Source organism: Schistocerca nitens, chromosome 8 (genome assembly GCF_023898315.1).
Source record: "Schistocerca nitens isolate TAMUIC-IGC-003100 chromosome 8, iqSchNite1.1, whole genome shotgun sequence".
In the NCBI taxonomy this organism is placed as follows: domain Eukaryota; kingdom Metazoa; phylum Arthropoda; class Insecta; order Orthoptera; family Acrididae; genus Schistocerca; species Schistocerca nitens.
The window spans coordinates 539485526-539508322 of NC_064621.1; the positions used below are offsets into that span (position 1 = coordinate 539485526).

Sequence of the window (22797 nt, forward strand, 5' to 3'; positions counted from 1 at the left end):
AACAGGTCATCTTTATTTAATATGTTATACACATTCATTGTTAGTGTTAAATTCTTGAAGAGTGCTTGTTATTAATGTGAGCATCTTGTAAGTACTACTTCTGGAAAATGTTGTGACGTGTTTTCTACCATGTTTTCTGCTGATATGTATAATCCTTGAATAGTATTGTTTTCTCAAAATCCCCATTTTAACCAGATAAAGGAATCCCCACATCCACTTTCTATTTCATAATGTAGCTTTATTTTTATTGTGTGTTAATTTAATCATGTGTATATTAATTTATTTATTTTATGCAATTTTACGAGTTTAATACTGATAATAGGATTTACCAAAACTAATCACTAGAGCACATGCACTGTGTTCAACAGTGGATTAAGATAATCTTCTAAGTTTACATCATCTTGATGTTGTCACTTTTTGATCCTGATATCTTATTATTTACAGTTTTGCTTATGCAGCTCCCAGTTAAATGAAGTATTGACATTTTGTAATTTAAATTTAAAAATATTCAGAAATAATATGTGTAAAAAAGTTCTAACTGGTGTTCTTTGAATCAGGTATGTCTTCCATAATCATCATGCACAATTTGCAGTATGTGTATGGTGGTAACTATAATAGATATATATATATATGATTCACAGAGTTGTGAAATCACCCTGGAAAATCTTAAACATTAATTATAATACATTAGTACACTTTGTTTTCAGCAACTCATATATTACCTCTCTTCATTTTTCTTTCTTTGCCTCATGGCTCCTTATACCACATTCAGCAGAAGTTGGAAGGTGATTTGTTGACTATGTTCAAAACACACCAACTACTAAATGCACTGTGGATGACTGACATCTCATTCTTAGCATATTCCGTTTTCGCTCTGTAAGCTGTAATTCAGGAGCTACACACAGACTAAATTATAGTTAGAGCTACATGAAATTCACTTATGCTACAAATGTGAAACATTTTGACAGTGTAAAAAGATAGTTAATCCAGTACTATCTGGGTATTGCGCACCATATTTTTGGTCAATTTCAAATTGTCTTAAATGTGAAATTGGTATATTTCAGCAAAATTTATTAAAACTAGTAAATTTCAGTGAAGTTTATTACTTAAGTGCTAAGATACTTGAATATACAGATGCTTTACTTAAGTGCTAAGATATCTGAATATACAGATACTCAACTTGTACTGTTTTTAATATAGCCACAATTATATGTAAAATCACTATATGAAGATGACAACAGAGCACATCTCATGCACATGTGGCCATCATTTCTGGCAGCTCAGACCAGCATTCCAGTCTGAGCTGCCGGAGATTTGATAACGTTTGTGTGTGAGTTGTGCTTGCTTATGTGTGTGTTTCCTTTTCTGACAAAGACTTTGGCCAGAAGCTAGAGTGTAAGTGTCTTTTAGTTGTGCCTGTCTCCGACTCAATGTGCCATCTTTACGATGAGTAGCAATCAATAAACGCACATCAGGCCCAGCTTATATTTTTTACAAAAAACATTGGCAAGCTCTTCAGCCCAGCAGTTTGTGGTGAATGAAAGTGCTATTGTTAATATAGCAAAAGAAAAAAAAAAATTAAGCGACTTTGTCATTATATCAGCACCTTGTTAACTGCTTGAGATGTGATGGAAATCATGATATAATATAATTTTTACTCTGTAAAAAGCATAAATATGCTGAAATTGGAAGGGCTGCTTTATCTGCAATTTGGGTTCCTGTCATTAGTGTGGATGTGGAGATATATTTCTCAACATAGAATTTAGACATAAGTGACAGAAGGTGATCAATGAAGCCAGACATTTGACGCAACTTCAGTGATTGCATTCAATAGATCAACATTTGTACATAGGCCTAAAACTGTTAATTTGAATGAGAACTAACACAATGGTGTTATGTTAGATAAATAATCAATTTCCTCTATATAAGAAAACTGTGAATAGTTAAAAAGAAAAAGTCAAACTTATATGTATGGGTCATTTAAATGCATAAAGACATCACAAAATATAAATGCTGAATTCAAATTTCAAAATGCTAAATTTTGTAAGTTTATTTTTGCTAATTTCATGTACCTCTAATTGTAATATTTTGGCTGTATTGTAACTATACCAAATTGTTAATTACATAACCATATGCTTAGACTCCCCAACAACTTCCCAGCATAATTCTGATACTATAAACTTTTTTTTGTCCTTCAATTACACAGCCATATAACATAATTTGTATTCCATTGCTTTTGTGTGTAAGTTGATGTGAAATTGTACACACCCATTCTTTTGCAGGGTCGAGCAAAACAATTGTACAATGCTGGTTTTAAAACCATAACTGATGTTGCAAATGCTGATCCAAAACAGCTTGTTCGTATGGTTGACCATTTGCCAACACGGGTAGCTAAACAGATTGTTTCAGCAGCAAAGGTGAGAATTTGTGCATTCATAAATGCAAGCACGAGAAATTGCTAAGAAATTAAATGAATACTTTGTGATGGAAAGTTAACTTTTAGGTGAAGTGTTGTTTCCTACGTGCCACTTGATTGTGATATTGCAGTCCTAAGTTAAGCACTAATACCAACAGACTTTCCTCATTTTGTCGGTAGTAGCAGGTCATTGTGATAACAATACTTCCATCAGTAATGGCTTTAATGATCTTAGCTGCATCATAATTACATACTAAAAGGAGAATAGTGCCATACTAACTGATGCACACCGCTCACGTTAGTTTATGGTGTGGTAGGATTAGTAGTAGTTGTAGCAGTAGTAGTTCATTCATTGAAAGACATGGAATGGTAGCAATTTCATGACCCCCAATGACTGTCTCTTAGTGCATCATAACATACGAGGTTCATCCATAAAGTAAGTTCCATTTCTATCTGCGGCAGCACTACAATCGCAGTTCTGAGCATGCGCGGAAGTTACTCATACTCGAGGAGAAGACATGTACGCCATTTTCAGATTGCTGCTGCCGACGTGCTTTGTAGTGCTTCTTTATATTGTCAGCCATAATTGAAAATGGTGCCGTGTGTGAAATCAGATCTGTGATTCGTTATCTAAATGCAAAGAAAGTTAAACCAAAGGAAATTCATCAGCAAGTCTGCGAGGTTTACAGACAAAATGCTATGAATGATTCAATGGTTAGAAGATGGGTCAGACTTTTCAATGAAGGACATGATCAATTGCAAAATGTAGAATGAAGTGGATGCCCATCTGTGGTTACTGATGAACTGGTTCGCACAATTGAAGAGAAGATTAAGAACAATCCTAAGTTTACACTTAGTGCCCTTGCTATGGAAGTTCCGCAAATCTCACGATCACGAATTCATGAAATTGTTACTGAAAAACTGAAATTTCAAAAACTTAGCTCACATTGGGTACCCAAAATTCTTACTAAACAACACAAAAAACAATGGATGGGCAGTGCACTTCAGTTTTTGACATGCTACAATGAATAAGGCGATGGTTTTCTTTCTCATATAGTCACAGGGGATGAAACTTCAGTTTCGTACGACACCCCTGAAACAAAACGGCAGTCAATGGAAAGGAGGCACACTTCATCCCCAACGAAGGTTAAGCCTAAGCAAATCTTGACACCTCGAAAAGTCATGTGCACCGTTTTTTGGGACAGAAAAGGCATTTTGCTGATTAATTTCTTACCACAAGGCCAAACAATCAATGCACATGGTTACTGCAAGACCATTAAGAAATTACGCCGTGCAATACAGAACAAGTGCCAAGGATTACTGTCAAAAGGTGGTGTTTTTTTCCACGATAATGCCTGATCTCACACAGAGAATGTAAATGAACAACTCTTACATGAATTTCACTGGGACGCCTTTGATCATCCTCCGTACAGCCCAGACCTCGCTCCTAGTGACTTTCATCTCTTCTTACACCTAAAATCTGTCCTTGGTGGTCAACACTTCAGTGATGATGACAAGCTAAAAGAACATGTTACCACATGGTTGAGTACACAGGCAGCAACCTTCTATGAAGAGGGCATACAAAAACTTGTGCCTCCAAAATTTCGGAAACTATGTGGAAAAGTAGTTTAACAGTTGTAGATTTTTGTACAATAAATATTTTTTCTGTATCTGTACACGTTTGTTTTATAAACCAAACGGAACTTACTTTGTGGACGACCCGTGCATGTATAAAGCCCACTGTATGGCGAGAAAAATTGCATTTCATAAAAAAAACTATTGAAATATATTCAACAAAATGTCCTGAAACAGCTTCTCAAGTGTATAGTGTGTAAAAAGTAATGCTACCTTACCGAAAAGTGACTAAGTTACAAAACTTGTTACAGCAGACTCTATTATGCAGTCCACATAACTGAAAACTCCATTGCATGTTCTTAACATACATGCTGTAACATTTGTTGATAAATTGCAGCAACTCATTACACATCTTTTTCTGCCATTTGGGGTAGTGTGAAGGTGAGTTTCGTTAGCAGCATCCTTAAGAAATTAAATTATTGTGTGGCATTATAGGGTGGAATACCTCATGTGGAGTTGTTCGGCCACCTAGTGCAAGTCTTTCTATTTGACATCATTTCGGCGACTTGTGCATCAGTGAAGATGAGATGAAATTATGAGGAAAACACACACACCCAGTCCTTAAATGGAGAAAATCTCAGGCTTGTCCAGGGGTCAAACCTGGGACCCTGTGATGTAGAGGCAGTGACTCTAACCACTGCTCCATAAGCTACAGCTAAAATTACAGTTCAATTTTACGCAAAGTACCCCACAGCATCGGCCCCTTACTTAACATGCATTTATCGCGAGTCTCTTGCCCAGTGCTAAGTCCCAAGTGACTGGAAAATAACATGGGTGACTGTTGTATAAGTAGGGTAAAAGAACAGGCCTACACAATTTCAGACCAATACTGTTAATATTGGATTGCTGCAGCATTCTTGAATATATTCTAAGTCCAGGTATAATAAAGTTCCGTGAGACAGAAAAGCTTCTGTCCATAAATCAGTAGAGATTTAGAAAGTATAACTCATGTGAAGCAGAGAGGATATAAAATGTAGATTGGCAATGGCAAGGAAATCGTTTCTGAAGAAGAGAAATTTGTTAACATCGAGTATAGATTTAAGTGTCAGGAAGTCGTTTCTGAAAGTATTTGTATGGAGTGTAGCCATGTATGGAAGTGAAACATGGACGATAACCAGTTTGGACAAGAAGAGAATAGATGCTTTTGAAATGTGGTGCTACAGAAGAATGCTGAAGATAAGGTGGGTAGATCACGTAACGAATGAGGAGGTATTGAATAGGATTGGGGAGAAGAGAAGTTTGTGGCACAACTTGACTAGAAGAAGGGATCGGTTGGTAGGACATGTTTTGAGGCATCAAGGGATCACAAATTTAGCATTGGAGGGCAGCGTGGAGGGTAAAAATCGTAGAGGGAGACCAAGAGATGAATACACTAAGCATATTCAGAAGGATGTAGGCTGCAGTAGGTACTGGGAGATGAAGAAGCTTGCACAGGATAGAGTAGCATGGAGAGCTGCATCAAACCAGTCTCAGGACTGAAGACCACAACAACAACAACAACTCATGTGAAACCTGTATGAAGGACAACAGGCAGATCCCATATGCCTAGATTTCCAGAAATTTTTTTGCACAGTTTGTCACTGCAAACTGTTAACAAAGGTCTGAGCGTACTGAGTAGGTTCCCATATATGCGAGTGGCTTGAAGACTTCTTAAATAATCGAACCCAGTATGGTGTCCTGGATGGCAAGTATTCATCACAGGGTGGACCATTTTAATCCATAATGGGGAATAACTCGGAACAGAAGTGAGATACAGCAAACTGTTTGAGACAAAAGTTGCGAGAGGGTCACGCATTAATACTAATGATCGTGACCTTGAATGTGATTTTCAAGATGATTTGCAAGATAAAGTGGTGGTCTCCCCCCCCCCCCCTCTCTCTCTCTCTCTCTCTCTCTCTCTCTCTCTCTCTCTCTCTCTCTCTCTCTCTCAACGGGATCCCTAATGTTTAATTTAAGAATTGTAAAGAGTGGAAAATTTTACATATAAAATGACACATTATTCAAGGTCATGGCAAGGTTCAGTGTACGTCAAAGAAGTAAATATGTTTTTAGTTCTTATAGGGATTAACTCAGAACAGAGGAGTGATACAGCAAATGGTTGTCACTTTGGTCACAGTGTCCCTTTGAGCACATGCTCAATGCTTAATTCCCAGGTACAGAGTGAAAGGCAAAGGAACTGTTTAAATCACGCGTCCCGAGGAATTAAAGGTGAAGGGACTCCCTCAACGAATTGCAAATCAATGATTTACATTTTATTTATATTTGTTCTGTCTTGCAAATATCAAAATAACATTTATGTGTTGTGATGTATTTATTTTTGTCAATAAACATGTCAATTAAAACTTCGTTCTTTCCAAATCTGACATCATAAATAGGGGTTTCCATGAAACAAAGCTCAAGGTTTGAATGAGCTTAAATAATTACATTTAAGATCATGATTATTGGTAATAATATTTGACCCCCTATGCCCCTTCCAACTTGTATATAACGTTGTATTTTGCTGTATCCTTTCTCTGTTCAAATTTAATCCCCACTAGGACTAGAAACATATTTGCTTATTTGACCTTCTTTGAACCTTGCATGACCTTGAATAATGTAATCATTTTATTTACAAACTTTGCCATTCTTTTTGAATCTTGAGTCAAATAGCGGGGCTTCCATTTAAAACATTCACTTTAAACTCCAAATCACATTCAAAGTCACAACCATTAGTAGCAATGCGTGACCCTCTTTACCACCCACAACTTTTATCTAAAACATTTTGCTGTATCTCATCTCTATCCCAAGTAATTCCTGATTATGGATTAAAATGGCTCACCATGTGTATAATCTGACAGATAGAGTGAGCAGCAATCTGTAACTGTTTGCTAATGATGCTGTAGTGTATGGGAAAGTGTCGTCATTGGGTGACTGTGAGGATACAACATAACTTTAAATTTCTGTTTAGTGTGATGAATGGCAGTCCACTATAAATTTAGAAAAATGTAAGTTAATGCAGATGAGTAGGAAAAACAACACTGTGACATTGGGATACAATATAAGTTGTGTGCACTTAACACAGTCAGGTTGATTAAATATCTAGGTGTAACATTACAAAGGGATATGAAATAGAATGAGAATGTAAGGTGGAACACTAACACAACTCATTCTTACGTACTGATCTAGTGTGTTGAATACCCACCAGGTCAGATAAAAGGAAGACATTGAAGCAATTCAAAAGCATGTTAGTTAGTTACGTGTTCCATTGATCAATGGCACGGAAAAACCGTTATGATGTGGAACGTGTCAAATGCACAGGAAATGTGCACAGGAAACAACTTTTTGTCATTATAGTGTTATACCTAAATATTTCTATTCTCTATTCCATTCCCTAAATGGCACAAAATGTGTATATTATATCTCCAGATTTATTTACTCATATTCAAGAATTTATCTATGGTATAGAAGGAGTTGTCAAGGAGGTATGATTTCAATTTGTTTTTGAAACTATTACTGCTGTCTATCAGACATATTATTTATCTGGTAATTTATCAAAAAGTTTTATAGCAGCATGTTTTACCCCTTTCTGTGCCAAAGATAGGTCAAGTAAAAGATAGTGTAGGTCTTTCTTTATTATGGTATTGTAATCACGAATGTCACTGTTGGTTTTAAACTGTCCATTTTGTTGAGAAAAAATTTCACTACTGAGTAAATGTACTGTGAAGCAGTTGTAAGAATTCCTAACCTTTTAAGCAGATGCCTACAAGATGTGTGACTATGAACCCCACACATTATTCTAACTACTTTCGTGTGAGCAGTGAATACCTTTTGCCTAAGTGTTGAGTTGCCCCAGAATATTATTCTGTATGACATCAGAGAGTGGAACTATGCAAAGTATGGTAGCTTACTAATTTCTACATCCTCAAAATTGGCAATTATTCTGATTGCAAAAGTTGCTGAACCTAGTCGCGTTAGGAGATCCAAAATATGAATTTTTGTATTAAGATTCTCATCTATATGTAAACCCAAAAACTTAGTATGCTCTACCCTGGCTACTGACTTCTTTTGATGTGTTATGTTTATTGAATGAATTATACTTTTTTGCAACAGAAAATTGGATGTACTGTGTTTTTTCAAAGTTCAGAGCAAGCCCATTTGCAGGAAACCAATTAATAACTTTTCCAAAGACCTTATTTGTATCATTTTCTATCAGACTTTCTTTTACTGGATTAATAATTATGCTTGTATCATCAGCAAACAGTGTCAGTTCAGCATCTAGTTTCACATAAGAAGGGAGGTCATTCACATATATCAAGAACAGGATCGAACCTTGTGGAGCACCTGATATAATTTCACCCCAGTTAGATGAAGTGGCAAACTCCTTTGAATCACTTGAAGCATATAAAGATACTTTTTGCTTCCTGTTCTGTAGATATGACTTAACCACTCATATGCTGTTCCATTTATGCCATAGAGTTGTAATTTGTCTAACATAATGACATGGTTCACACAGTCAAATGCTTCCTACTGGTGACATTTTACTATTTAAAGACTCTATTATGTGGACAGTGAAATTGTATATTGCTGTCTCAGTGGAACAGCATTTCTGAAATCCGAACTAAGTATCCCATTACTGTTGAGATGGCTAACCACTCTTGAGTACATTACTTTCTCAAAGATTTTTGAAAATGCTGTAAGCAAGGATACAGGCCGGTAATTATTGACATCTGTGGTTTCCCCCATTTTGTAGAGAGGCCTGACAATGGCATATTTTAACCTGTCTGGAAAAATACACTGAGTCAGTGATGCATTACATATGTGACTCAAAACATCAGCTGTAATTGCTCCACATTGTTTTAATAACTTGTTAGAGATGTCATCTTCTCCAACAGAACATTTATTTTTCAAAGATTTAATAATTTTCCTTATTTCACAAGAAGTTGTTAGATGAAACTTAATCTGACTAAATTTTTTCAAAACTGACTCTGGCTTTTTCTTTTGAACTATTCTCACCAGTTTTTTCTCCTACACTTAAGTGACTGCTAAATACATTGGCTACCTGTGTACGGTTGGTTAAGATGGTCTCATTCTCTTTAACAGTAATACTACCTAGCCCATGGTTACTTTTCCTGTCTCCCTTCTAACAACATTCCATATTGATTTGATTTTATTGCTGGAATTGTTAATTTCTTCTCTAACATAAATATTTCTTGATTTCCTAACAACTTTTCTCAGTATGTTACAATAATTTTTATAGTGTAAAACTACTACTGGATCTTTACTAGTTCTTGCTGTCTCATACAATTTTCTTTTTCTTTCTGAAGACACTTTAATACCTGTGGTACTCCAAGGTTTCTTTGAAAAGTTTGTGGTGTTACATTTAGTAATTATCTTTGGAAAACAATGTTCAAAAAGGGATATAAATTTATCAATAATTACACTGCATTTATCATTAGCATTTGGCTCATTATATACATCTTCCCAGTTTACATTTCCTAAACTTTCTCTGAAGTGATCTATAGATACCGGGTTGAGCACCCTCACACTTTTACTTGTGCATCATGGTCAGATAATCCATTTACCACAGGGAAATCATGTGCTTGTTCTACATCCTCTTGCTGTACAAATACATTATCTATTAGAGTACTACTGTCCTGAGCTATACATGTAGGGAACTTGATCACTGATTCTAAGTTATATGTTATTAACAACACTACTAGTTCACTTTTCCTATCAGAATTGCTTAGAAAGTTAACACTGAAATCACCACAAATTAATAACTTCTTCTTTTTGTGTGACAGACAGCGTAATAGGGAGTCAAACTTTATTGTGAATAGCTCCCAATCTCCTAGTGGAGACCTGTACACTGTTGCTAATATCAACACAACATTATCTAGCTGAAGTTCACATGCACAAACCTCAAAGTGCTGATCAACACAAAATTTGCTTACTTCAACAGTCCTGTATCTATACCCTTGTTTTATGAAAATGGCAACTCCTTTATCCATACTAGATCTACAAGTGTAAGATGGTAAATTATACCCATTTATACTGACATTTTACATCCCCACTGTTACATGGTTCTCAGACAGACAAAGTATATCAATCTCATTCTTATTTTTGAGATCATCTAAACACATTATCAGCTCATCTACTTTATTTTTTATTCCCCTGATATATTTTGGTGAAGTAAGTTGATACCACCCTTAGCTGTATGCCTATTTGCTGTGCATGAAGTTTCTTTTCTTCTATTTTCCTTGGTTGTTGTCTGTCTGGAATTTGGCTTTAACCTAAAAAACCTGTCTGCCTGGTCCCAATAACCACAGGGATCAGCTCTTGTGTGACTGTGGCCCCCCTTACAGTATCTGCTAATAGAGAAGCTAACTTATCTTTCCCCTTCCTAAAATAAGGTGCAGGCCATGTGTAGTGTAACCCCAACTACCAATAGCATCAACTGGAACAACACTCATGTGAGACTTTGCCAGTGTCTGGAGCATCCCGTTCAGCTCAGTGTTAACACGCCTTACAGCGGTGTTTACGCAGGGCTGATCATGGCACTGAAAGACCTCCACGAACCCCACATTCGTGTGCCCAGTTTCTGCTCCTATTTTGTCCAGGTCATGCTGCTAGATTTCAGTCAACATGCATTTATTATGGAGATGTCATATGAGCTCAAGTGGGAATCCCTGGAGGAAAGACAACATTGTTTTTGCAAAACTTTATTGAGAGGATGTAGACAATTGGCACTTGTTGCCGACTGCAAAATAATTCTATAGCCACCAACATACATTTTGCATAAGGACTGTGAAGACAAGATTAAGAGAAATTAGGGCATGTACAAAGGCGTATAGACAGTCATTTTTCCCTCAATCCATTTGTGAGTTGGACAGGAAGGGGAATGGCTACTAGTGGCACAAGGTATCGTTCATCATGCACTGTATGGTAGCTTGTGGATTATGTGTGTAGATGTAGTTGAAATGTGCCTTAGCTGCTCTGTAGTTTTGATGTTCAAAGACCATTGTACCATATATATTGAGCCCTCACTGTTCACTGTGCCCTGAAATAATGTGAATAAGACATCTTCATGAATTGCATACCAAACAAACAACTTCTTGTGCCTACGAAGTGGATTTGTAAAGATAACATGCATTTTCTGTAGCCCAAATGAGTGAATTCTGGGCATTTACATATCCATCAAGGTGGAATCATGCCTCTGCAGACCAAAACCGCCATAGAACTAACTCTTCATAATCTAGCATTATATATGCTATATTCATTGGGAGAACACTACACATTTTCTATTCTCTTCAGATAACAATTTTCGAACAGAATGAAATATTATGAATTCATCTTCAAACACTTGGGCATGTTGTGTGAGCACAGACTTCATTTGACTCTAAGAATATGACACTTACACATTGATAAACTTTTCTGGTCTGTCACATTCCAGTTTTCTGGAACTTATTATACACATGGTTTGGGATGGATTTGTTTTGTGTGTCTTATCCTATATTTTGAAAAGACATTCTGAGTGTTGACATAATTAGGCCATCCATTGTAATAGGTGACAGCGAATACGCTGTGCTTTAACGAGTAACCCATTTATTCCACAATTAAGCAACATGTATAAGCCATTTCAAAAATATCAGATATGTTTATCTTGTTTACCTGCAGATGTTGCTGATACAGAAAGCAGAAACACTCAGAGAAGAAGCGGAATCTGTCTTAGATGGGCTGAACATTGAAGTGAAAGAGGAGGTAGAAGAAGAAACTTGATTTTCTTTGTTAAGGAGTATCAATCTAGTCTCGAATGTTATAAACAGATTCATGTCATTAACTTAGCTACAGAAATATATTTGACCTTGTCTAATCGTGGTGCTGTGAAAATAATTAAAACCTAGTTTGTAACACTTACATTGTTGATTCAAAATTTTTGAGTCTTAAATTATTTTTACTGTGTAAATATATTTTGATAGTTTTTTGATGTACTGTTTGTGTTTTGGAAAAGAAGCAATTGAAATCATCGGCATAAGCATAAGAGTCTCACTGACACTTTTGATTTTGCCAATAATAAAGATGATGTACTGAGAACAATAGTTTTATAATTCAGACTTCATTTTCAGTTATTGTCTGTCTTCATAGTGAGTGGTCAGAACGGCTGACTGCAGTGCGGAGGCCCGAGTTAGATTCCTGGCTGGACTGGAGATTTTATCTGCTCAGGGACTGGTTGTTCTGTTATCATCATCATCATAATAATAATAATAATAATAGAAATACAATTCACTGAAGTGGCATCAAATGAAAAGACTTGCTCCAAGTGGCCAAACAACACCAGAAGGGGTCTCGGGGCCAAAAATGCCATACAGTCATTTTATTTTTAGTTATTGTAATTACATTAAATCTTGTCATACTTGTATCATTTTTGTTGCAAAATTGCCCATCCATTAAGGGGAGATGGTTTGCAGACCATTAAATCTGTTTGCCAGCTGAATTCTGATGTATGACTGTGATGTAACTCACTTAAACTTTTACTCCATGAGTATTGTATCATTATCCTCCTTTTGTTTTATATTAAATTTTTTACTGTAAGGCAAAGACAACTTTTAAAGTATTTACAGATACATAAACTGGAGTGGGAAGAAAACCATGTCAGTTATCATCATCGTCATTTTCAGATCTCATCTTACTAGCATTTCATTGTCAATTTCTTATGTCAAACAATTGAAAGCCAGCTCGGGCCAGAATGCAGCTGTCACATGGGATGGAAACAGCTATATGGAGGGGGTACATGTTAGGGGCCAGGCCACCTGTGAAAGCAGCAACATCGCTTACCAGCTCTGCTACAATCATTGCACAGCTTTTTATATTTGGTATGACTACCAACCAGCTGTCCACCAAGATGAATGGCCACGAACAAACTATGGCTAATGGCAAAGTAGACCAATCTGTGGCACAACATGCTGCTGAACATAACATTCTTTATTTCAGTGGCTGTTTCACTACCCAAGCCATCTGGATCCTTCCCTCCACCACTAGTTTTTCTGAACTGCGCAGTTACCACCCCCTCTGTCCTGTAACCTTGTCCCCATTCTTTTCTCCCACCCTCTTTGTTTACCGCCCTCTGCAAATGCATCCACCCAACCATCCCCACTCCTCTCCTTTTTTCTCCACTTCCCTCCCCCACAACCTCCTGATACTGTGCCTGTTGGCATTCTAACTCTCCACACCAATTCACTACTATACCTTCCTCTTCCCCACGCCCCCAGGGGCTCAGCATTCATTTGCTGTGTACGGGCTTGGCGACCCCGGGGTTCCTGAGCTGGGGACTGGTAAGCGCCGCCAGTCCCCTGTCACCGTAAGCTCTGAGCATCCTTCAGCGACCACTGTGCGGCGCGGCGGTGGAACGTTGTGTGTCTCAGGGAATGGGGATCTTGGCTTGACCGCCCGGATCGCGAGGATGGAATAAACCTCTATAAAAAACCCCTCAATCTCAAGGTGTGCTGCGCGCCGATGAGATGCATGGCTGTTGAGGTGGAACAGTCGTTAGCGGGCAACCTCTGGGGAACCTGCCGCACCTCAGTTGTATAAGGCTTACCTAGGCACGCGGGGCTCTGTCTAGGTGGACTTCTAGTTCCCTAGCTGCTCGTGGGATCGAGATGGAACCCTCGAACTTTTCTTCTCCTCCTCCCAGCGGAAAGGGTGGGCCGCTGGTAGGTTCTAACACCCAATCTAACAAGAGGGCTCGTGTAGCCAGTCCTCCTGATTTCGGTACTAGTAACAGAACGCATGCTGCTTCCCAGAATGTGTTTCTCATAATTAAAAGAAAAGATGGGAGTTTTGAAAAAGTTTCGCCATTTTATATACAGAAGGGCTTAGAGGGTATTGCTGGCACGTTAAAGTCTGTAAAGCGCTTGCGCAATGGCACCTTGCTGGTTGAAACATCTAGCTTCCAGCAAGTCCAGAACCTTCAGAAGGCACAATTTCTTGGGGAGTTTGCGATTGAGACTGAATTTCACAACACCTTGAACTACAGCAAGGGTGTTGTGACTTGCCGAGATCTCGTTGATATTCCCCTAGACGAACTGAAGGCTGAATGGTCGCGGGAAGGAATTGTCGACGTGCAACACGTTATGAAACGGGTGGATGGTGCTCTCCTGAAATCTGACTCGTTCATCCTTACGTTTAATAGCACCAAATTGCCCGAGCATGTGAAGGCAGGTTTCCTACGTCTCAGTGTACGGCCTTATTACCCCAACCCTATGCGGTGTTTTAAATGCCAACGCTTTGGACACACTACTCTCGGCTGTAAAGGGGAAGCCACTTGCGGGAACTGTGGTACAGCCGCCCATGAGGGAGTTGGTTGCTCCTCTCCACCCAAGTGTGTCAACTGCTCTGGGGATCACCCTGTGTGGAGTAGGGAATGTAGAGTTTTCCGTGAGGAACGGAAGATCCAGGAACTTAAAACCACCAAACGCATCCCGTACGGTGAGGCAAAGAAAATTTACAAGTCCCTGCAGCCGCCCACGTTCGCTGCTTCCTTTTCTTCCGTTCTGAAACAGCCAGTCTTGAAAACTGATGCCACTACACAAACGGAGGTTGCTACTGTCAGCACTAGCACCTGCGTTTGTCAATGTACGTGTGCTGCTGCTGTTCCTGTGAAGCCTGCTGCTCCTCCCCGGCCTTCTGCCCAGGCCGTGGTAGCTGACGTCATGGAACTTCCTGCCCCTTCCCAGGTCCAGTCTTGTGCAATGCCCAGCGCTGCTACACCCCCTACTGCTTCTGAGGTTTTGGCTCCACTGCCTCCTCAGGCCAGAAAATCGAAGCCCAAACCAAAGGTGAAGACTCGACCGCTAAAGGAGACTGAAGTTCTACAGTCTGCTGATGTTGATATCATTCTTTCTGACGTCTCTCTCGACTCCTCTTCAGAGGCGATGGAGGTTGATGTCAGACTGGGGCAATCATCTCGCCCCAAAACTGAGCCTCCACCTGTTGTGGGCTCTCCTCCCCGACAGAAAGTGAGAATGAAGGTACTCCCACCCTGATCAATGGCTCCCATTATACAGTGGAACATGAATGGATTCCGGGCACATGTGGAGGAACTGCACCTCCTAGCACGGCAACGCCCCCTGTGCTTGTGTTTACAGGAAACACATCTAAAACCATCTGATGCTCCTGTACTCAGGGGCTATACGTTGTATCGCAACGATGACCTGACTGGAGACAGAGCCAAAGGCGGAGTCGCCGTGTTTGTCAATAATGACCACCACTCCTCTGCTCTCCCCCTGGATACTGACCTGCAAGCAGTTGCAGTTGAAATTCATTCCCGTCGAAGGCTTACTGTTTGCTCCCTTTATTTACCCCCTCTGGATGCAATGACCTTAGACGCTCTCACAGATCTTATCGACCAACTCCCCCGCCCCTTTCTCCTCCTGGGAGACTTCAATGCCCATCATGTGCTGTGGGGCTCCACTTCTCTTTGCACTCGAGGTCGAATTTTGGAGAGCCTCCTAACATCTCAAGTGTTGTGCATCCTCAACACAGGTACTCCAACTCATTTCTCTGCTGCTACCGGGTCATTCTCAGCCATTGACCTATCTTTCTGCTCTCCCGCCCTCACCGATTCTGTTCACTGGGAGGTCATTGACGACCTTCATTCCAGCGATCACTTCCCCATCCGCATTCATCTCCTGGATGGTGTATTGCTGGAGCAGAGGCCGCCATCGTGGATGATTGGCAGGGCTAACTGGCCTCTGTTCACTCGATTGGCTGTCTTTGAACGCCACAACAGAGTACAGGAATGGGTGGATCACATCACACTTGTGATCCATCATGCTGCTGACCTGTCCATACCACAGTCTTCTGGCCCTCCTAAGCGGCGCCTTGTGCCTTGGTGGACGGAAGAGTGCCGTTCAGCCATCCGGGACAGGCGTGCGGCTCTTCGCCGATTTAAATGCCGCCCAACAGCAGCCAATCTTACCGCCTTTCGCATCGCGAGAGCCAGGGCACGCCGTGTCATTAAAGAGAGCAAGAAAAGGTCATGGCAGGAGTTCCTGGACTCCATAAACCGTTCCACTTGTTCCACAAAAGTATGGGAAGCCATCCGGAGGATTTCCGGTAAACGCAGCCGTCTACCAATAGCTGCAGTCCTGAACCAGGGATGCCTCCAAACAACACCCAGAGCCATTGCTCAGACGCTGGCAGAGCATTTTGCACAAAGTACTGCCACTGCAACCCAGGATCCAGCATTTCGTCGCTACCGTGCGACTGTCGAACGAGCGAAGTTGGATTTTCGGTCGAACAGTTCTGAGGCCTACAACTCCCCTTTCTCCATGTGGGAACTTGAATCGGCACTTACTGCGACTTCTGACACTGCACCAGGTTACGACCGCATCCGGTACTCCATGCTTCGCCATCTGCCAGCGGTGTCAAAGGAAATCCTCCTCGAATGTTTTAATCTCATATGGCAGACAGGAGTGTTCCCCACCTCGTGGAGGGAGGCAATCCTCATCCCTCTCCTCAAACCAGGAAAGGACCGCTCATGTCCCAGTAGTTATCGTAGTATCGCCTTGACAAGCTGTGTCGGAAAGACCCTGGAACGGATGGTTAACCGTCGTCTGGTCTGGCTGCTAGAGACCAGACAGCTCCTTAGCCGCTTTCAGTGTGGATTCCGAAAATTTCGGTCCACAGTCGACAACCTGACACTCCTCGAGGCGGCTATTCAGCAGGCTTTCCTCCGTCAGCATCACTGTATCGGTGTCTTCTTTGATATCAGTAAGGCATATGATACTACTTGGAGACACTGTATTCTTGCACAACTGCATCAATGGGGCTTTCGTGGCCGCCTCCCCATTTTCATTCGGTCTTTCCTGTCTCAGCGGTTTTTTCGGACCCGCGTTGGTAACACACTGTCTGATCGCTTTGAGCAAGAGAACGGTGTCCCCCAGGGCAGTGTTTTAAGCGTTACCCTCTTTGCCATAGCCATCAACAGTATAACGTCTACAGTGAGGAGTCCAGTACAGTGCTCCTTGTTTGTGGACGACTTTGCTGTTTTCTGTTCCTCCTCCAGTGTTGCAACCGTGAGCCGTCAGTTGCAGCTAACAGTGCGGCGGTTAGAGGAGTGGGCTGCAAAGACAGGTTTTCGGTTTTCTGCCGATAAGTGTGTTTGTGTTCATTTTAATCGTTCTCGTCGTCTTTTTACTTTGCCTGCCTTGCATATGGGGGATGCTGTCCTACATTTTAGAGACGCAGTGCGGTTTCTGGGACTAATCTTTGACTCCAGGTTGTCATGGCTGCCACACCTACGTGACTTGAAAGCCAGATCCCTGAAGGCACTGAACATCCTCAAGTGCCTCAGCCACAGGTCTTGGGGAGCGGACAGGGCGCGTCTCCTTCAGTTTTATCGGGCTTTTGTGCGTTCACGGCTGGACTATGGGTGCACAGTATATGGGTCAGCGAGGCAGTCTTATTTGCGGATCCTTGACGCTGTCCACCATGCTGGGATTCGACTGGCCACGGGTGCTTATCGGACCAGTCCCATACCCAGTCTCTGTGCTGAGGCTGGCGAGCCGCCACTTACCATCCGGCGGCAGCTCCTTCTGGTGCGCCAGGCTTGTAAGTTTCTTGCAGCTCCCAGCTCGCCTGCTCATCGCCTTGTTGCCCATCCACCTCTGGACCGCCTTTTTTCCCACCGTCCCCGGGCTACGTTGCCATTTGGGATCCGTGTGCAACGTGTTCTAGAGTCGCTCGGTGTGGAGTCTGTACAACCCCAAATCCAGGGTTTTAACCGCCTGCCACCCTGGTTACTGAAGAGGCCCAGAGTGATTTTAGATTTATTGCAGTACAAGAGAGGTTGCACTCCTGCCATCGTTTTTCATGCAGCATTTTCTGCTGTTTTATCTGAGCACCACGACTATGTAGCGGTTTTTACGGATGGGTCGAAACAAGGGGATTCCGTTGGTTGCTCAGTTGTTTTTCCGGATCGTGTCCTTAAGGTCCGACTGCCTCAGACTTTTACGGTCTTTGATGCAGAATTGTCTGCGATCTTGCGGGCGCTGGAGCAGATGAGACATTCTTCCTCTCCTAAATTTCTTGTCTGTTCCGATTCCCTCAGTGCCCTTCAATCATTGCACCATTTGTATCCGGCAGTTAAAGTAGTCCAAACCATCCAGGATGCCCTCCTCCGACTACAGCGACTGGGGAAGGTTGTAGCTTTCTGCTGGGTTCCGGGGCATGTTGGCATTGCTGGGAATGAAAGGGCAGATCTCGCAGCCAAGGAGGCGTGTCTTGCTCCACACGTATCTCAGTGTGCTATCCCCGTGCACGCACTCACCTCGCTGTTGAGCTCCCGAGTCATGTGTCGGTGGGAGGACGAGTGGCTGGAAGTGACTGACAATAAGCTCCGTCTAGTCAAGCCCACAACGCGTGTGTGGTGTACTTCCTTTCAGCCCCATCGACGGGACGAGGTTCTCCTCACTCGGCTTCGAATAGGCCACAGCCCTATGACGCATGGCTTCCTGCTCCGGCGAGAGGACCCTCCAATGTGTGGTGCTTGCGGCGTCCAGGTCACTGTGCGCCACGTTTTATTGGATTTCATTTTATTTTCTGACCAGCGGGCCGCGGCTGACTTGCCAGCGGACCTGCCAACTCTTTTAGGCAACACTCGGACGAATGTTGTTAAAGTTTTACAGTTCTGTGCCCTGTCAAATGTTTTTCCAAAGATTTTAGGGAGGGGATTTTAACTTGTTTCCTGTGTGACAAGCTCGCCCATATTTTATGTAAGTGGCCAGCCAATGACGCTTTCCTGTGTCATTCTTGTTGCTATGTTATCCCTCACCTTAGGTTTTACTTTCTTATGTAGTATTTTCCCTCTTTTCCTGCTTTCTTTGAGTGTGTTTTGTCAGTTTTATTAGGTCTCTCCACATTCGTTCCTTTTACTGTGTGTGTCAGGGCGCTGATGACCTCGATGTTGAGCGCGCATAAACCCCAACACACACACACTCTTCCCCACCCCTCCAGATTGCTGCTTTCATCATACGTGATAGTTTCATTCTGGCTCAAGCTGCTGGTCATGTGTACGTGAGAGGTGCTTGTTTGTGTGTATGAATGGTGTGTCTTTCTCTTTTTCTAAGGAAGGCTATGGCTGAAAGCTTTGGACAAGTGTCTTTTAACTGTGCCTGTCACAAGTTAATGGGTCATCTGTATGGTAAGTAGCAATCTGTCTTTACCTACATTGTTCAGTTACTTATGTATCTTTCTTGAAAAAGATACTAACAAAGAAATAGAGGGGCTGGCCAGTACTTACCTCAGCTCAGTACAGCCGATAGATACACATAAAACAGAACTGAAAATTTAAGTTCCTAGCTTTCGGTACAAATGTTCCTTCATCGGGGAGGAGAGAGGGGAAAGAAAGGGAAGAAGGGAAAGGAGATTCAGTTACTCACAACACAGGTTATGAAGCAACAGGGAAAGGAAAATAGGGAAAAAGAGTCCTTAGTGACTTTACTACTCAATCCTTGATTATCTCATTACCGTGTCCTGATTTTTCCCAGATGAAGGAACAGGTGGTTCCGACAGATAGCATTTGTATTGTCTTTTTTGTATTCGAGCATGCTGCTGTCTGGCAAGATTCATTATTTATATCACCTCAGGAATATACAATACTGATTTAACCCTTTCTTTTCCTTTTTCCATACTGTCCAATTATTGGGAAAATAGGTTTTATTTTAAGTAATTTTTGGTCCAACAATGATAACATCTAAAGAACTGTTTTCCTTGGACACAACAAGTGAAAAATTGCAGACAGGAATGATGAAATTTTCTGTGAAAGGAAAAAGTTTCAACCTGATTCTCTGTCACATAATTTTAATCTGCCAAGAACATTCAGTTTTAATATATTCTTCCATCTTCAGCACTGTACGTGCTGTTAACGTTCCCATAGTTCATGCAAAGTAAATACAATAATGGAAGGTTCTGAGTGGATTATAATCATACTCAGTACTAAGGAAAACAGTGTGTCTTAGATAAGAGGAAACACAACAGTGAAGACAATACTCAATTTAAATTAGATAACTATAAAATACAGTAGTAAAGATAACAATAAATACATCAATTTACACAAATTTACAGACAATAGGAGTCAAAATATAAAGTCGTCCTTCCTGTAACCCATGAATTTCTCAATTACATGAAATCAAACAATGGACACACACACACCACACACACAAAGCCCACCGTCTGCTGGCCTCGGCAGCCAGAAACTGTCGTCTTGTGTGTGTGTGTGTGTGTGTGTGTGTGTGTGTGTGTGTGTGTGTGTGTGTGTGTGTTACATCATAAGAAGGCCTTTTTGCTGAAAGCTTACTTGTTTAGCAGTCTTTTTGTTGTGTCTGCCTGCGACTCAGTATCTCCACAGTTGTGGGTGACTTTCCTGAAATCCAGTCCTTAAACTTCACCCCTCTTTCTTCCCCTTCTGCCTGAAGAAGGAGCCACTAGCTCTGAAAGCTTGCCAATTACAACTGTCTTTGATATGTGTGTTCTGCTGCCACTTGGTGAGTAGATTTTTTTTATCCATCCAGTTAAATAATTTTGTGAATAATTGATTGTTCATGAGACATTTTGAATTTCTGAGCACTTAATGTTAAAGTTTACTTTGTGCTTTCTATCACAGGGATACAATTCTATGAGTGAAAGGTCTATATGTTGAGTGCTATAGTATCACTGTTTATCTGTGAGCATTTGATGGCTTATGGAATCAAATGCTTTCATGGAATCACAGGCACTTTGCTTCAAAGACACTAATCATTACTAAGATAACATTTTCAAAAGCCTTCAGTGTTGATGTGCTTGCACTAAAACCATATAGAGAGTTTGTTGTGACTCGCCGATCATTCAAAGTGCCGCCGCGCAATTACGTGCGTCCTCTATGTGCGGCGCTGTCTGCCAGCCATGCAGCAGCTGCGCCACCTAAGCGGCCAGCCGAGCAGTGGCCGCTAGACTGGGACTCGGTGCTCATTCAAATGCTAACGTGTACACATGTCTTGCTTGTCAACTTACACTGTGACTTATATGTGTTGTGTCGTTCTGAAATATATGTGTTAAACTTGACGTTATAACAATTGGCGACGAGGATGGGATTTTTCCTTTTCACCGTTGACCCACAGGTTTCCATGGCTACTGTTGAGCAACTATTGCAAAATCTCATTGAGCAGCAAACGCTTCTAACAGTGGTGATTCGCGATTTCATCGTGGCGTCAAATGCGGGGCGTTTCTCGTCGTTGGCTATACCTCCTTACGACGAGACGGCAGAAGACTGGTCTGATTATGAAAAACGTCTTCGACAGCACTTCTTGGCATTTCATGTCGCGGACGAACAACCATGTAAGTCTGTTCCTTTCCTGGATTTCACCTCAAATGTATCGGTTGTTGTCGCAATTGGCTCCTTTGAAGGATCCTGCGTCTTTGTCCTTTGCTGAAATGTGCTCACTTCTGTCTGTCTATTTTCAAAAGCAAATGCATGTGGTAGCCTCTCGTGTTGCCTTTTATCGTTGTCAAAAAACAGCCACATCAATCATATCGTGCTTGGGCTGCTGAACTCCATGGCCTCAGTCGAAAGTGTCAGTTTGTTACTGACGTTCACAAAGAATCCTATGCCGATTCCATGGTACGGGATGCTATTATCCGGTCGGCGCCCGACAAAGAAGTTCGGCAACGTGTCCTTCAGTTAGCGAATCCGACTCTAGATGAAGTTCTCTCCATTGCGCAGTCTTTTGAAATTTCTCGCGCCGCTGGGGCGCAAATAGAGGCGTGGGGTGATGTCGGGGAAATACAACCTCTGTGCGCTGTTGACGACGCGTGCGGCGCGTCCCCACCGGCCGACATGGCCGCAGTGCGTTCCCACGCGCAGCCTCAGCCTAATCGTAAACAACCCACTAAGAAACTGCAGCAAAACCCCTGGCAACTTCCTTCATGTCCGCAGTGTTTTATGAAACATTCACGCGAGGATTGTCCCCAACATTGGGCTGTGTGTCACAATTGCAAAAAGAAAGGTCATGTGTCTTCCGTTTGCAAGTCCGACCGCATACATGATGTTCATGAACATGACGCTGACTCTGATTCTGTGTTGTCTGTCAATTGCACTTCTTCCCTTTCAGGGAAGTTATTCCTCACTGTCCAAATCCTTGGTCGCGGTGTTCGCATGCAAGTGGATACCGGTTCTGCTGCCACTATAATTAATTCTCAGACGTATCTTCAGTTGGGTTCTCCACTCCTGTCACCTGTCACTCGGCAATTACGGACGTACAATAAACAGAAGATTTCTCTCTTGGGACAGTTTAATACTGAGGTATCTTACAAATCCGTCGTTCGCACTGTTCCCATATTTGTTGTCGACCAGAGCAACGCAGAAAATCTTTTTGGTTTCGATGCCTTTCGCGTTTTTGGGTTCTCCATAGATGACTCTGTCAATATTGTCTCTGATGCTATTCCTTATGCTCAACTGGATTCCTTGTCTACGACATTTTCGTCCCTTTTTTCTCCTGGGTTAGGCCGTGCAAACGACTTTGAAGCTCATATCACGCTCAAACCCACTGCTCGGCCTAAGTTTTTTCGGGCTCGTCCCATTCCTGTGGCCCTTTGTGATTGGGTAAAACTGGAGTTGGATCGTCTCACTACTTCAGGGGTCTTGCTTCCTGTCACTTCCAGTGAGTGGTCCTCTCCTGTCGTCGTCGTTGCTAAGCCAAATGGTGATATTCGTCTCTGTGGCGATTTCAAAG

At 41.7% G+C, this 22797-nt stretch overlaps 1 protein-coding gene across 3 annotated transcripts in view; it reads left to right on the top strand.

Annotated features, from left to right (window-relative positions):
* Window positions 1–11944, top strand: part of LOC126198771 (helicase POLQ-like) — a 111675-nt gene extending 99731 nt beyond the window's left edge. For all 3 annotated transcript variants that reach the window (XM_049935332.1, XM_049935330.1, XM_049935331.1), the window contains 2 exons: window positions 2283–2417; window positions 11705–11944. In XM_049935332.1, the coding sequence (XP_049791289.1) occupies window positions 2283–2417; window positions 11705–11806 (237 nt within the window). In that variant the 3' untranslated portion in view covers window positions 11807–11944. The remainder of the gene's footprint in view (window positions 1–2282; window positions 2418–11704) is intronic.
* The last annotated feature ends 10853 nt before the right edge of the window (window positions 11945–22797 follow it).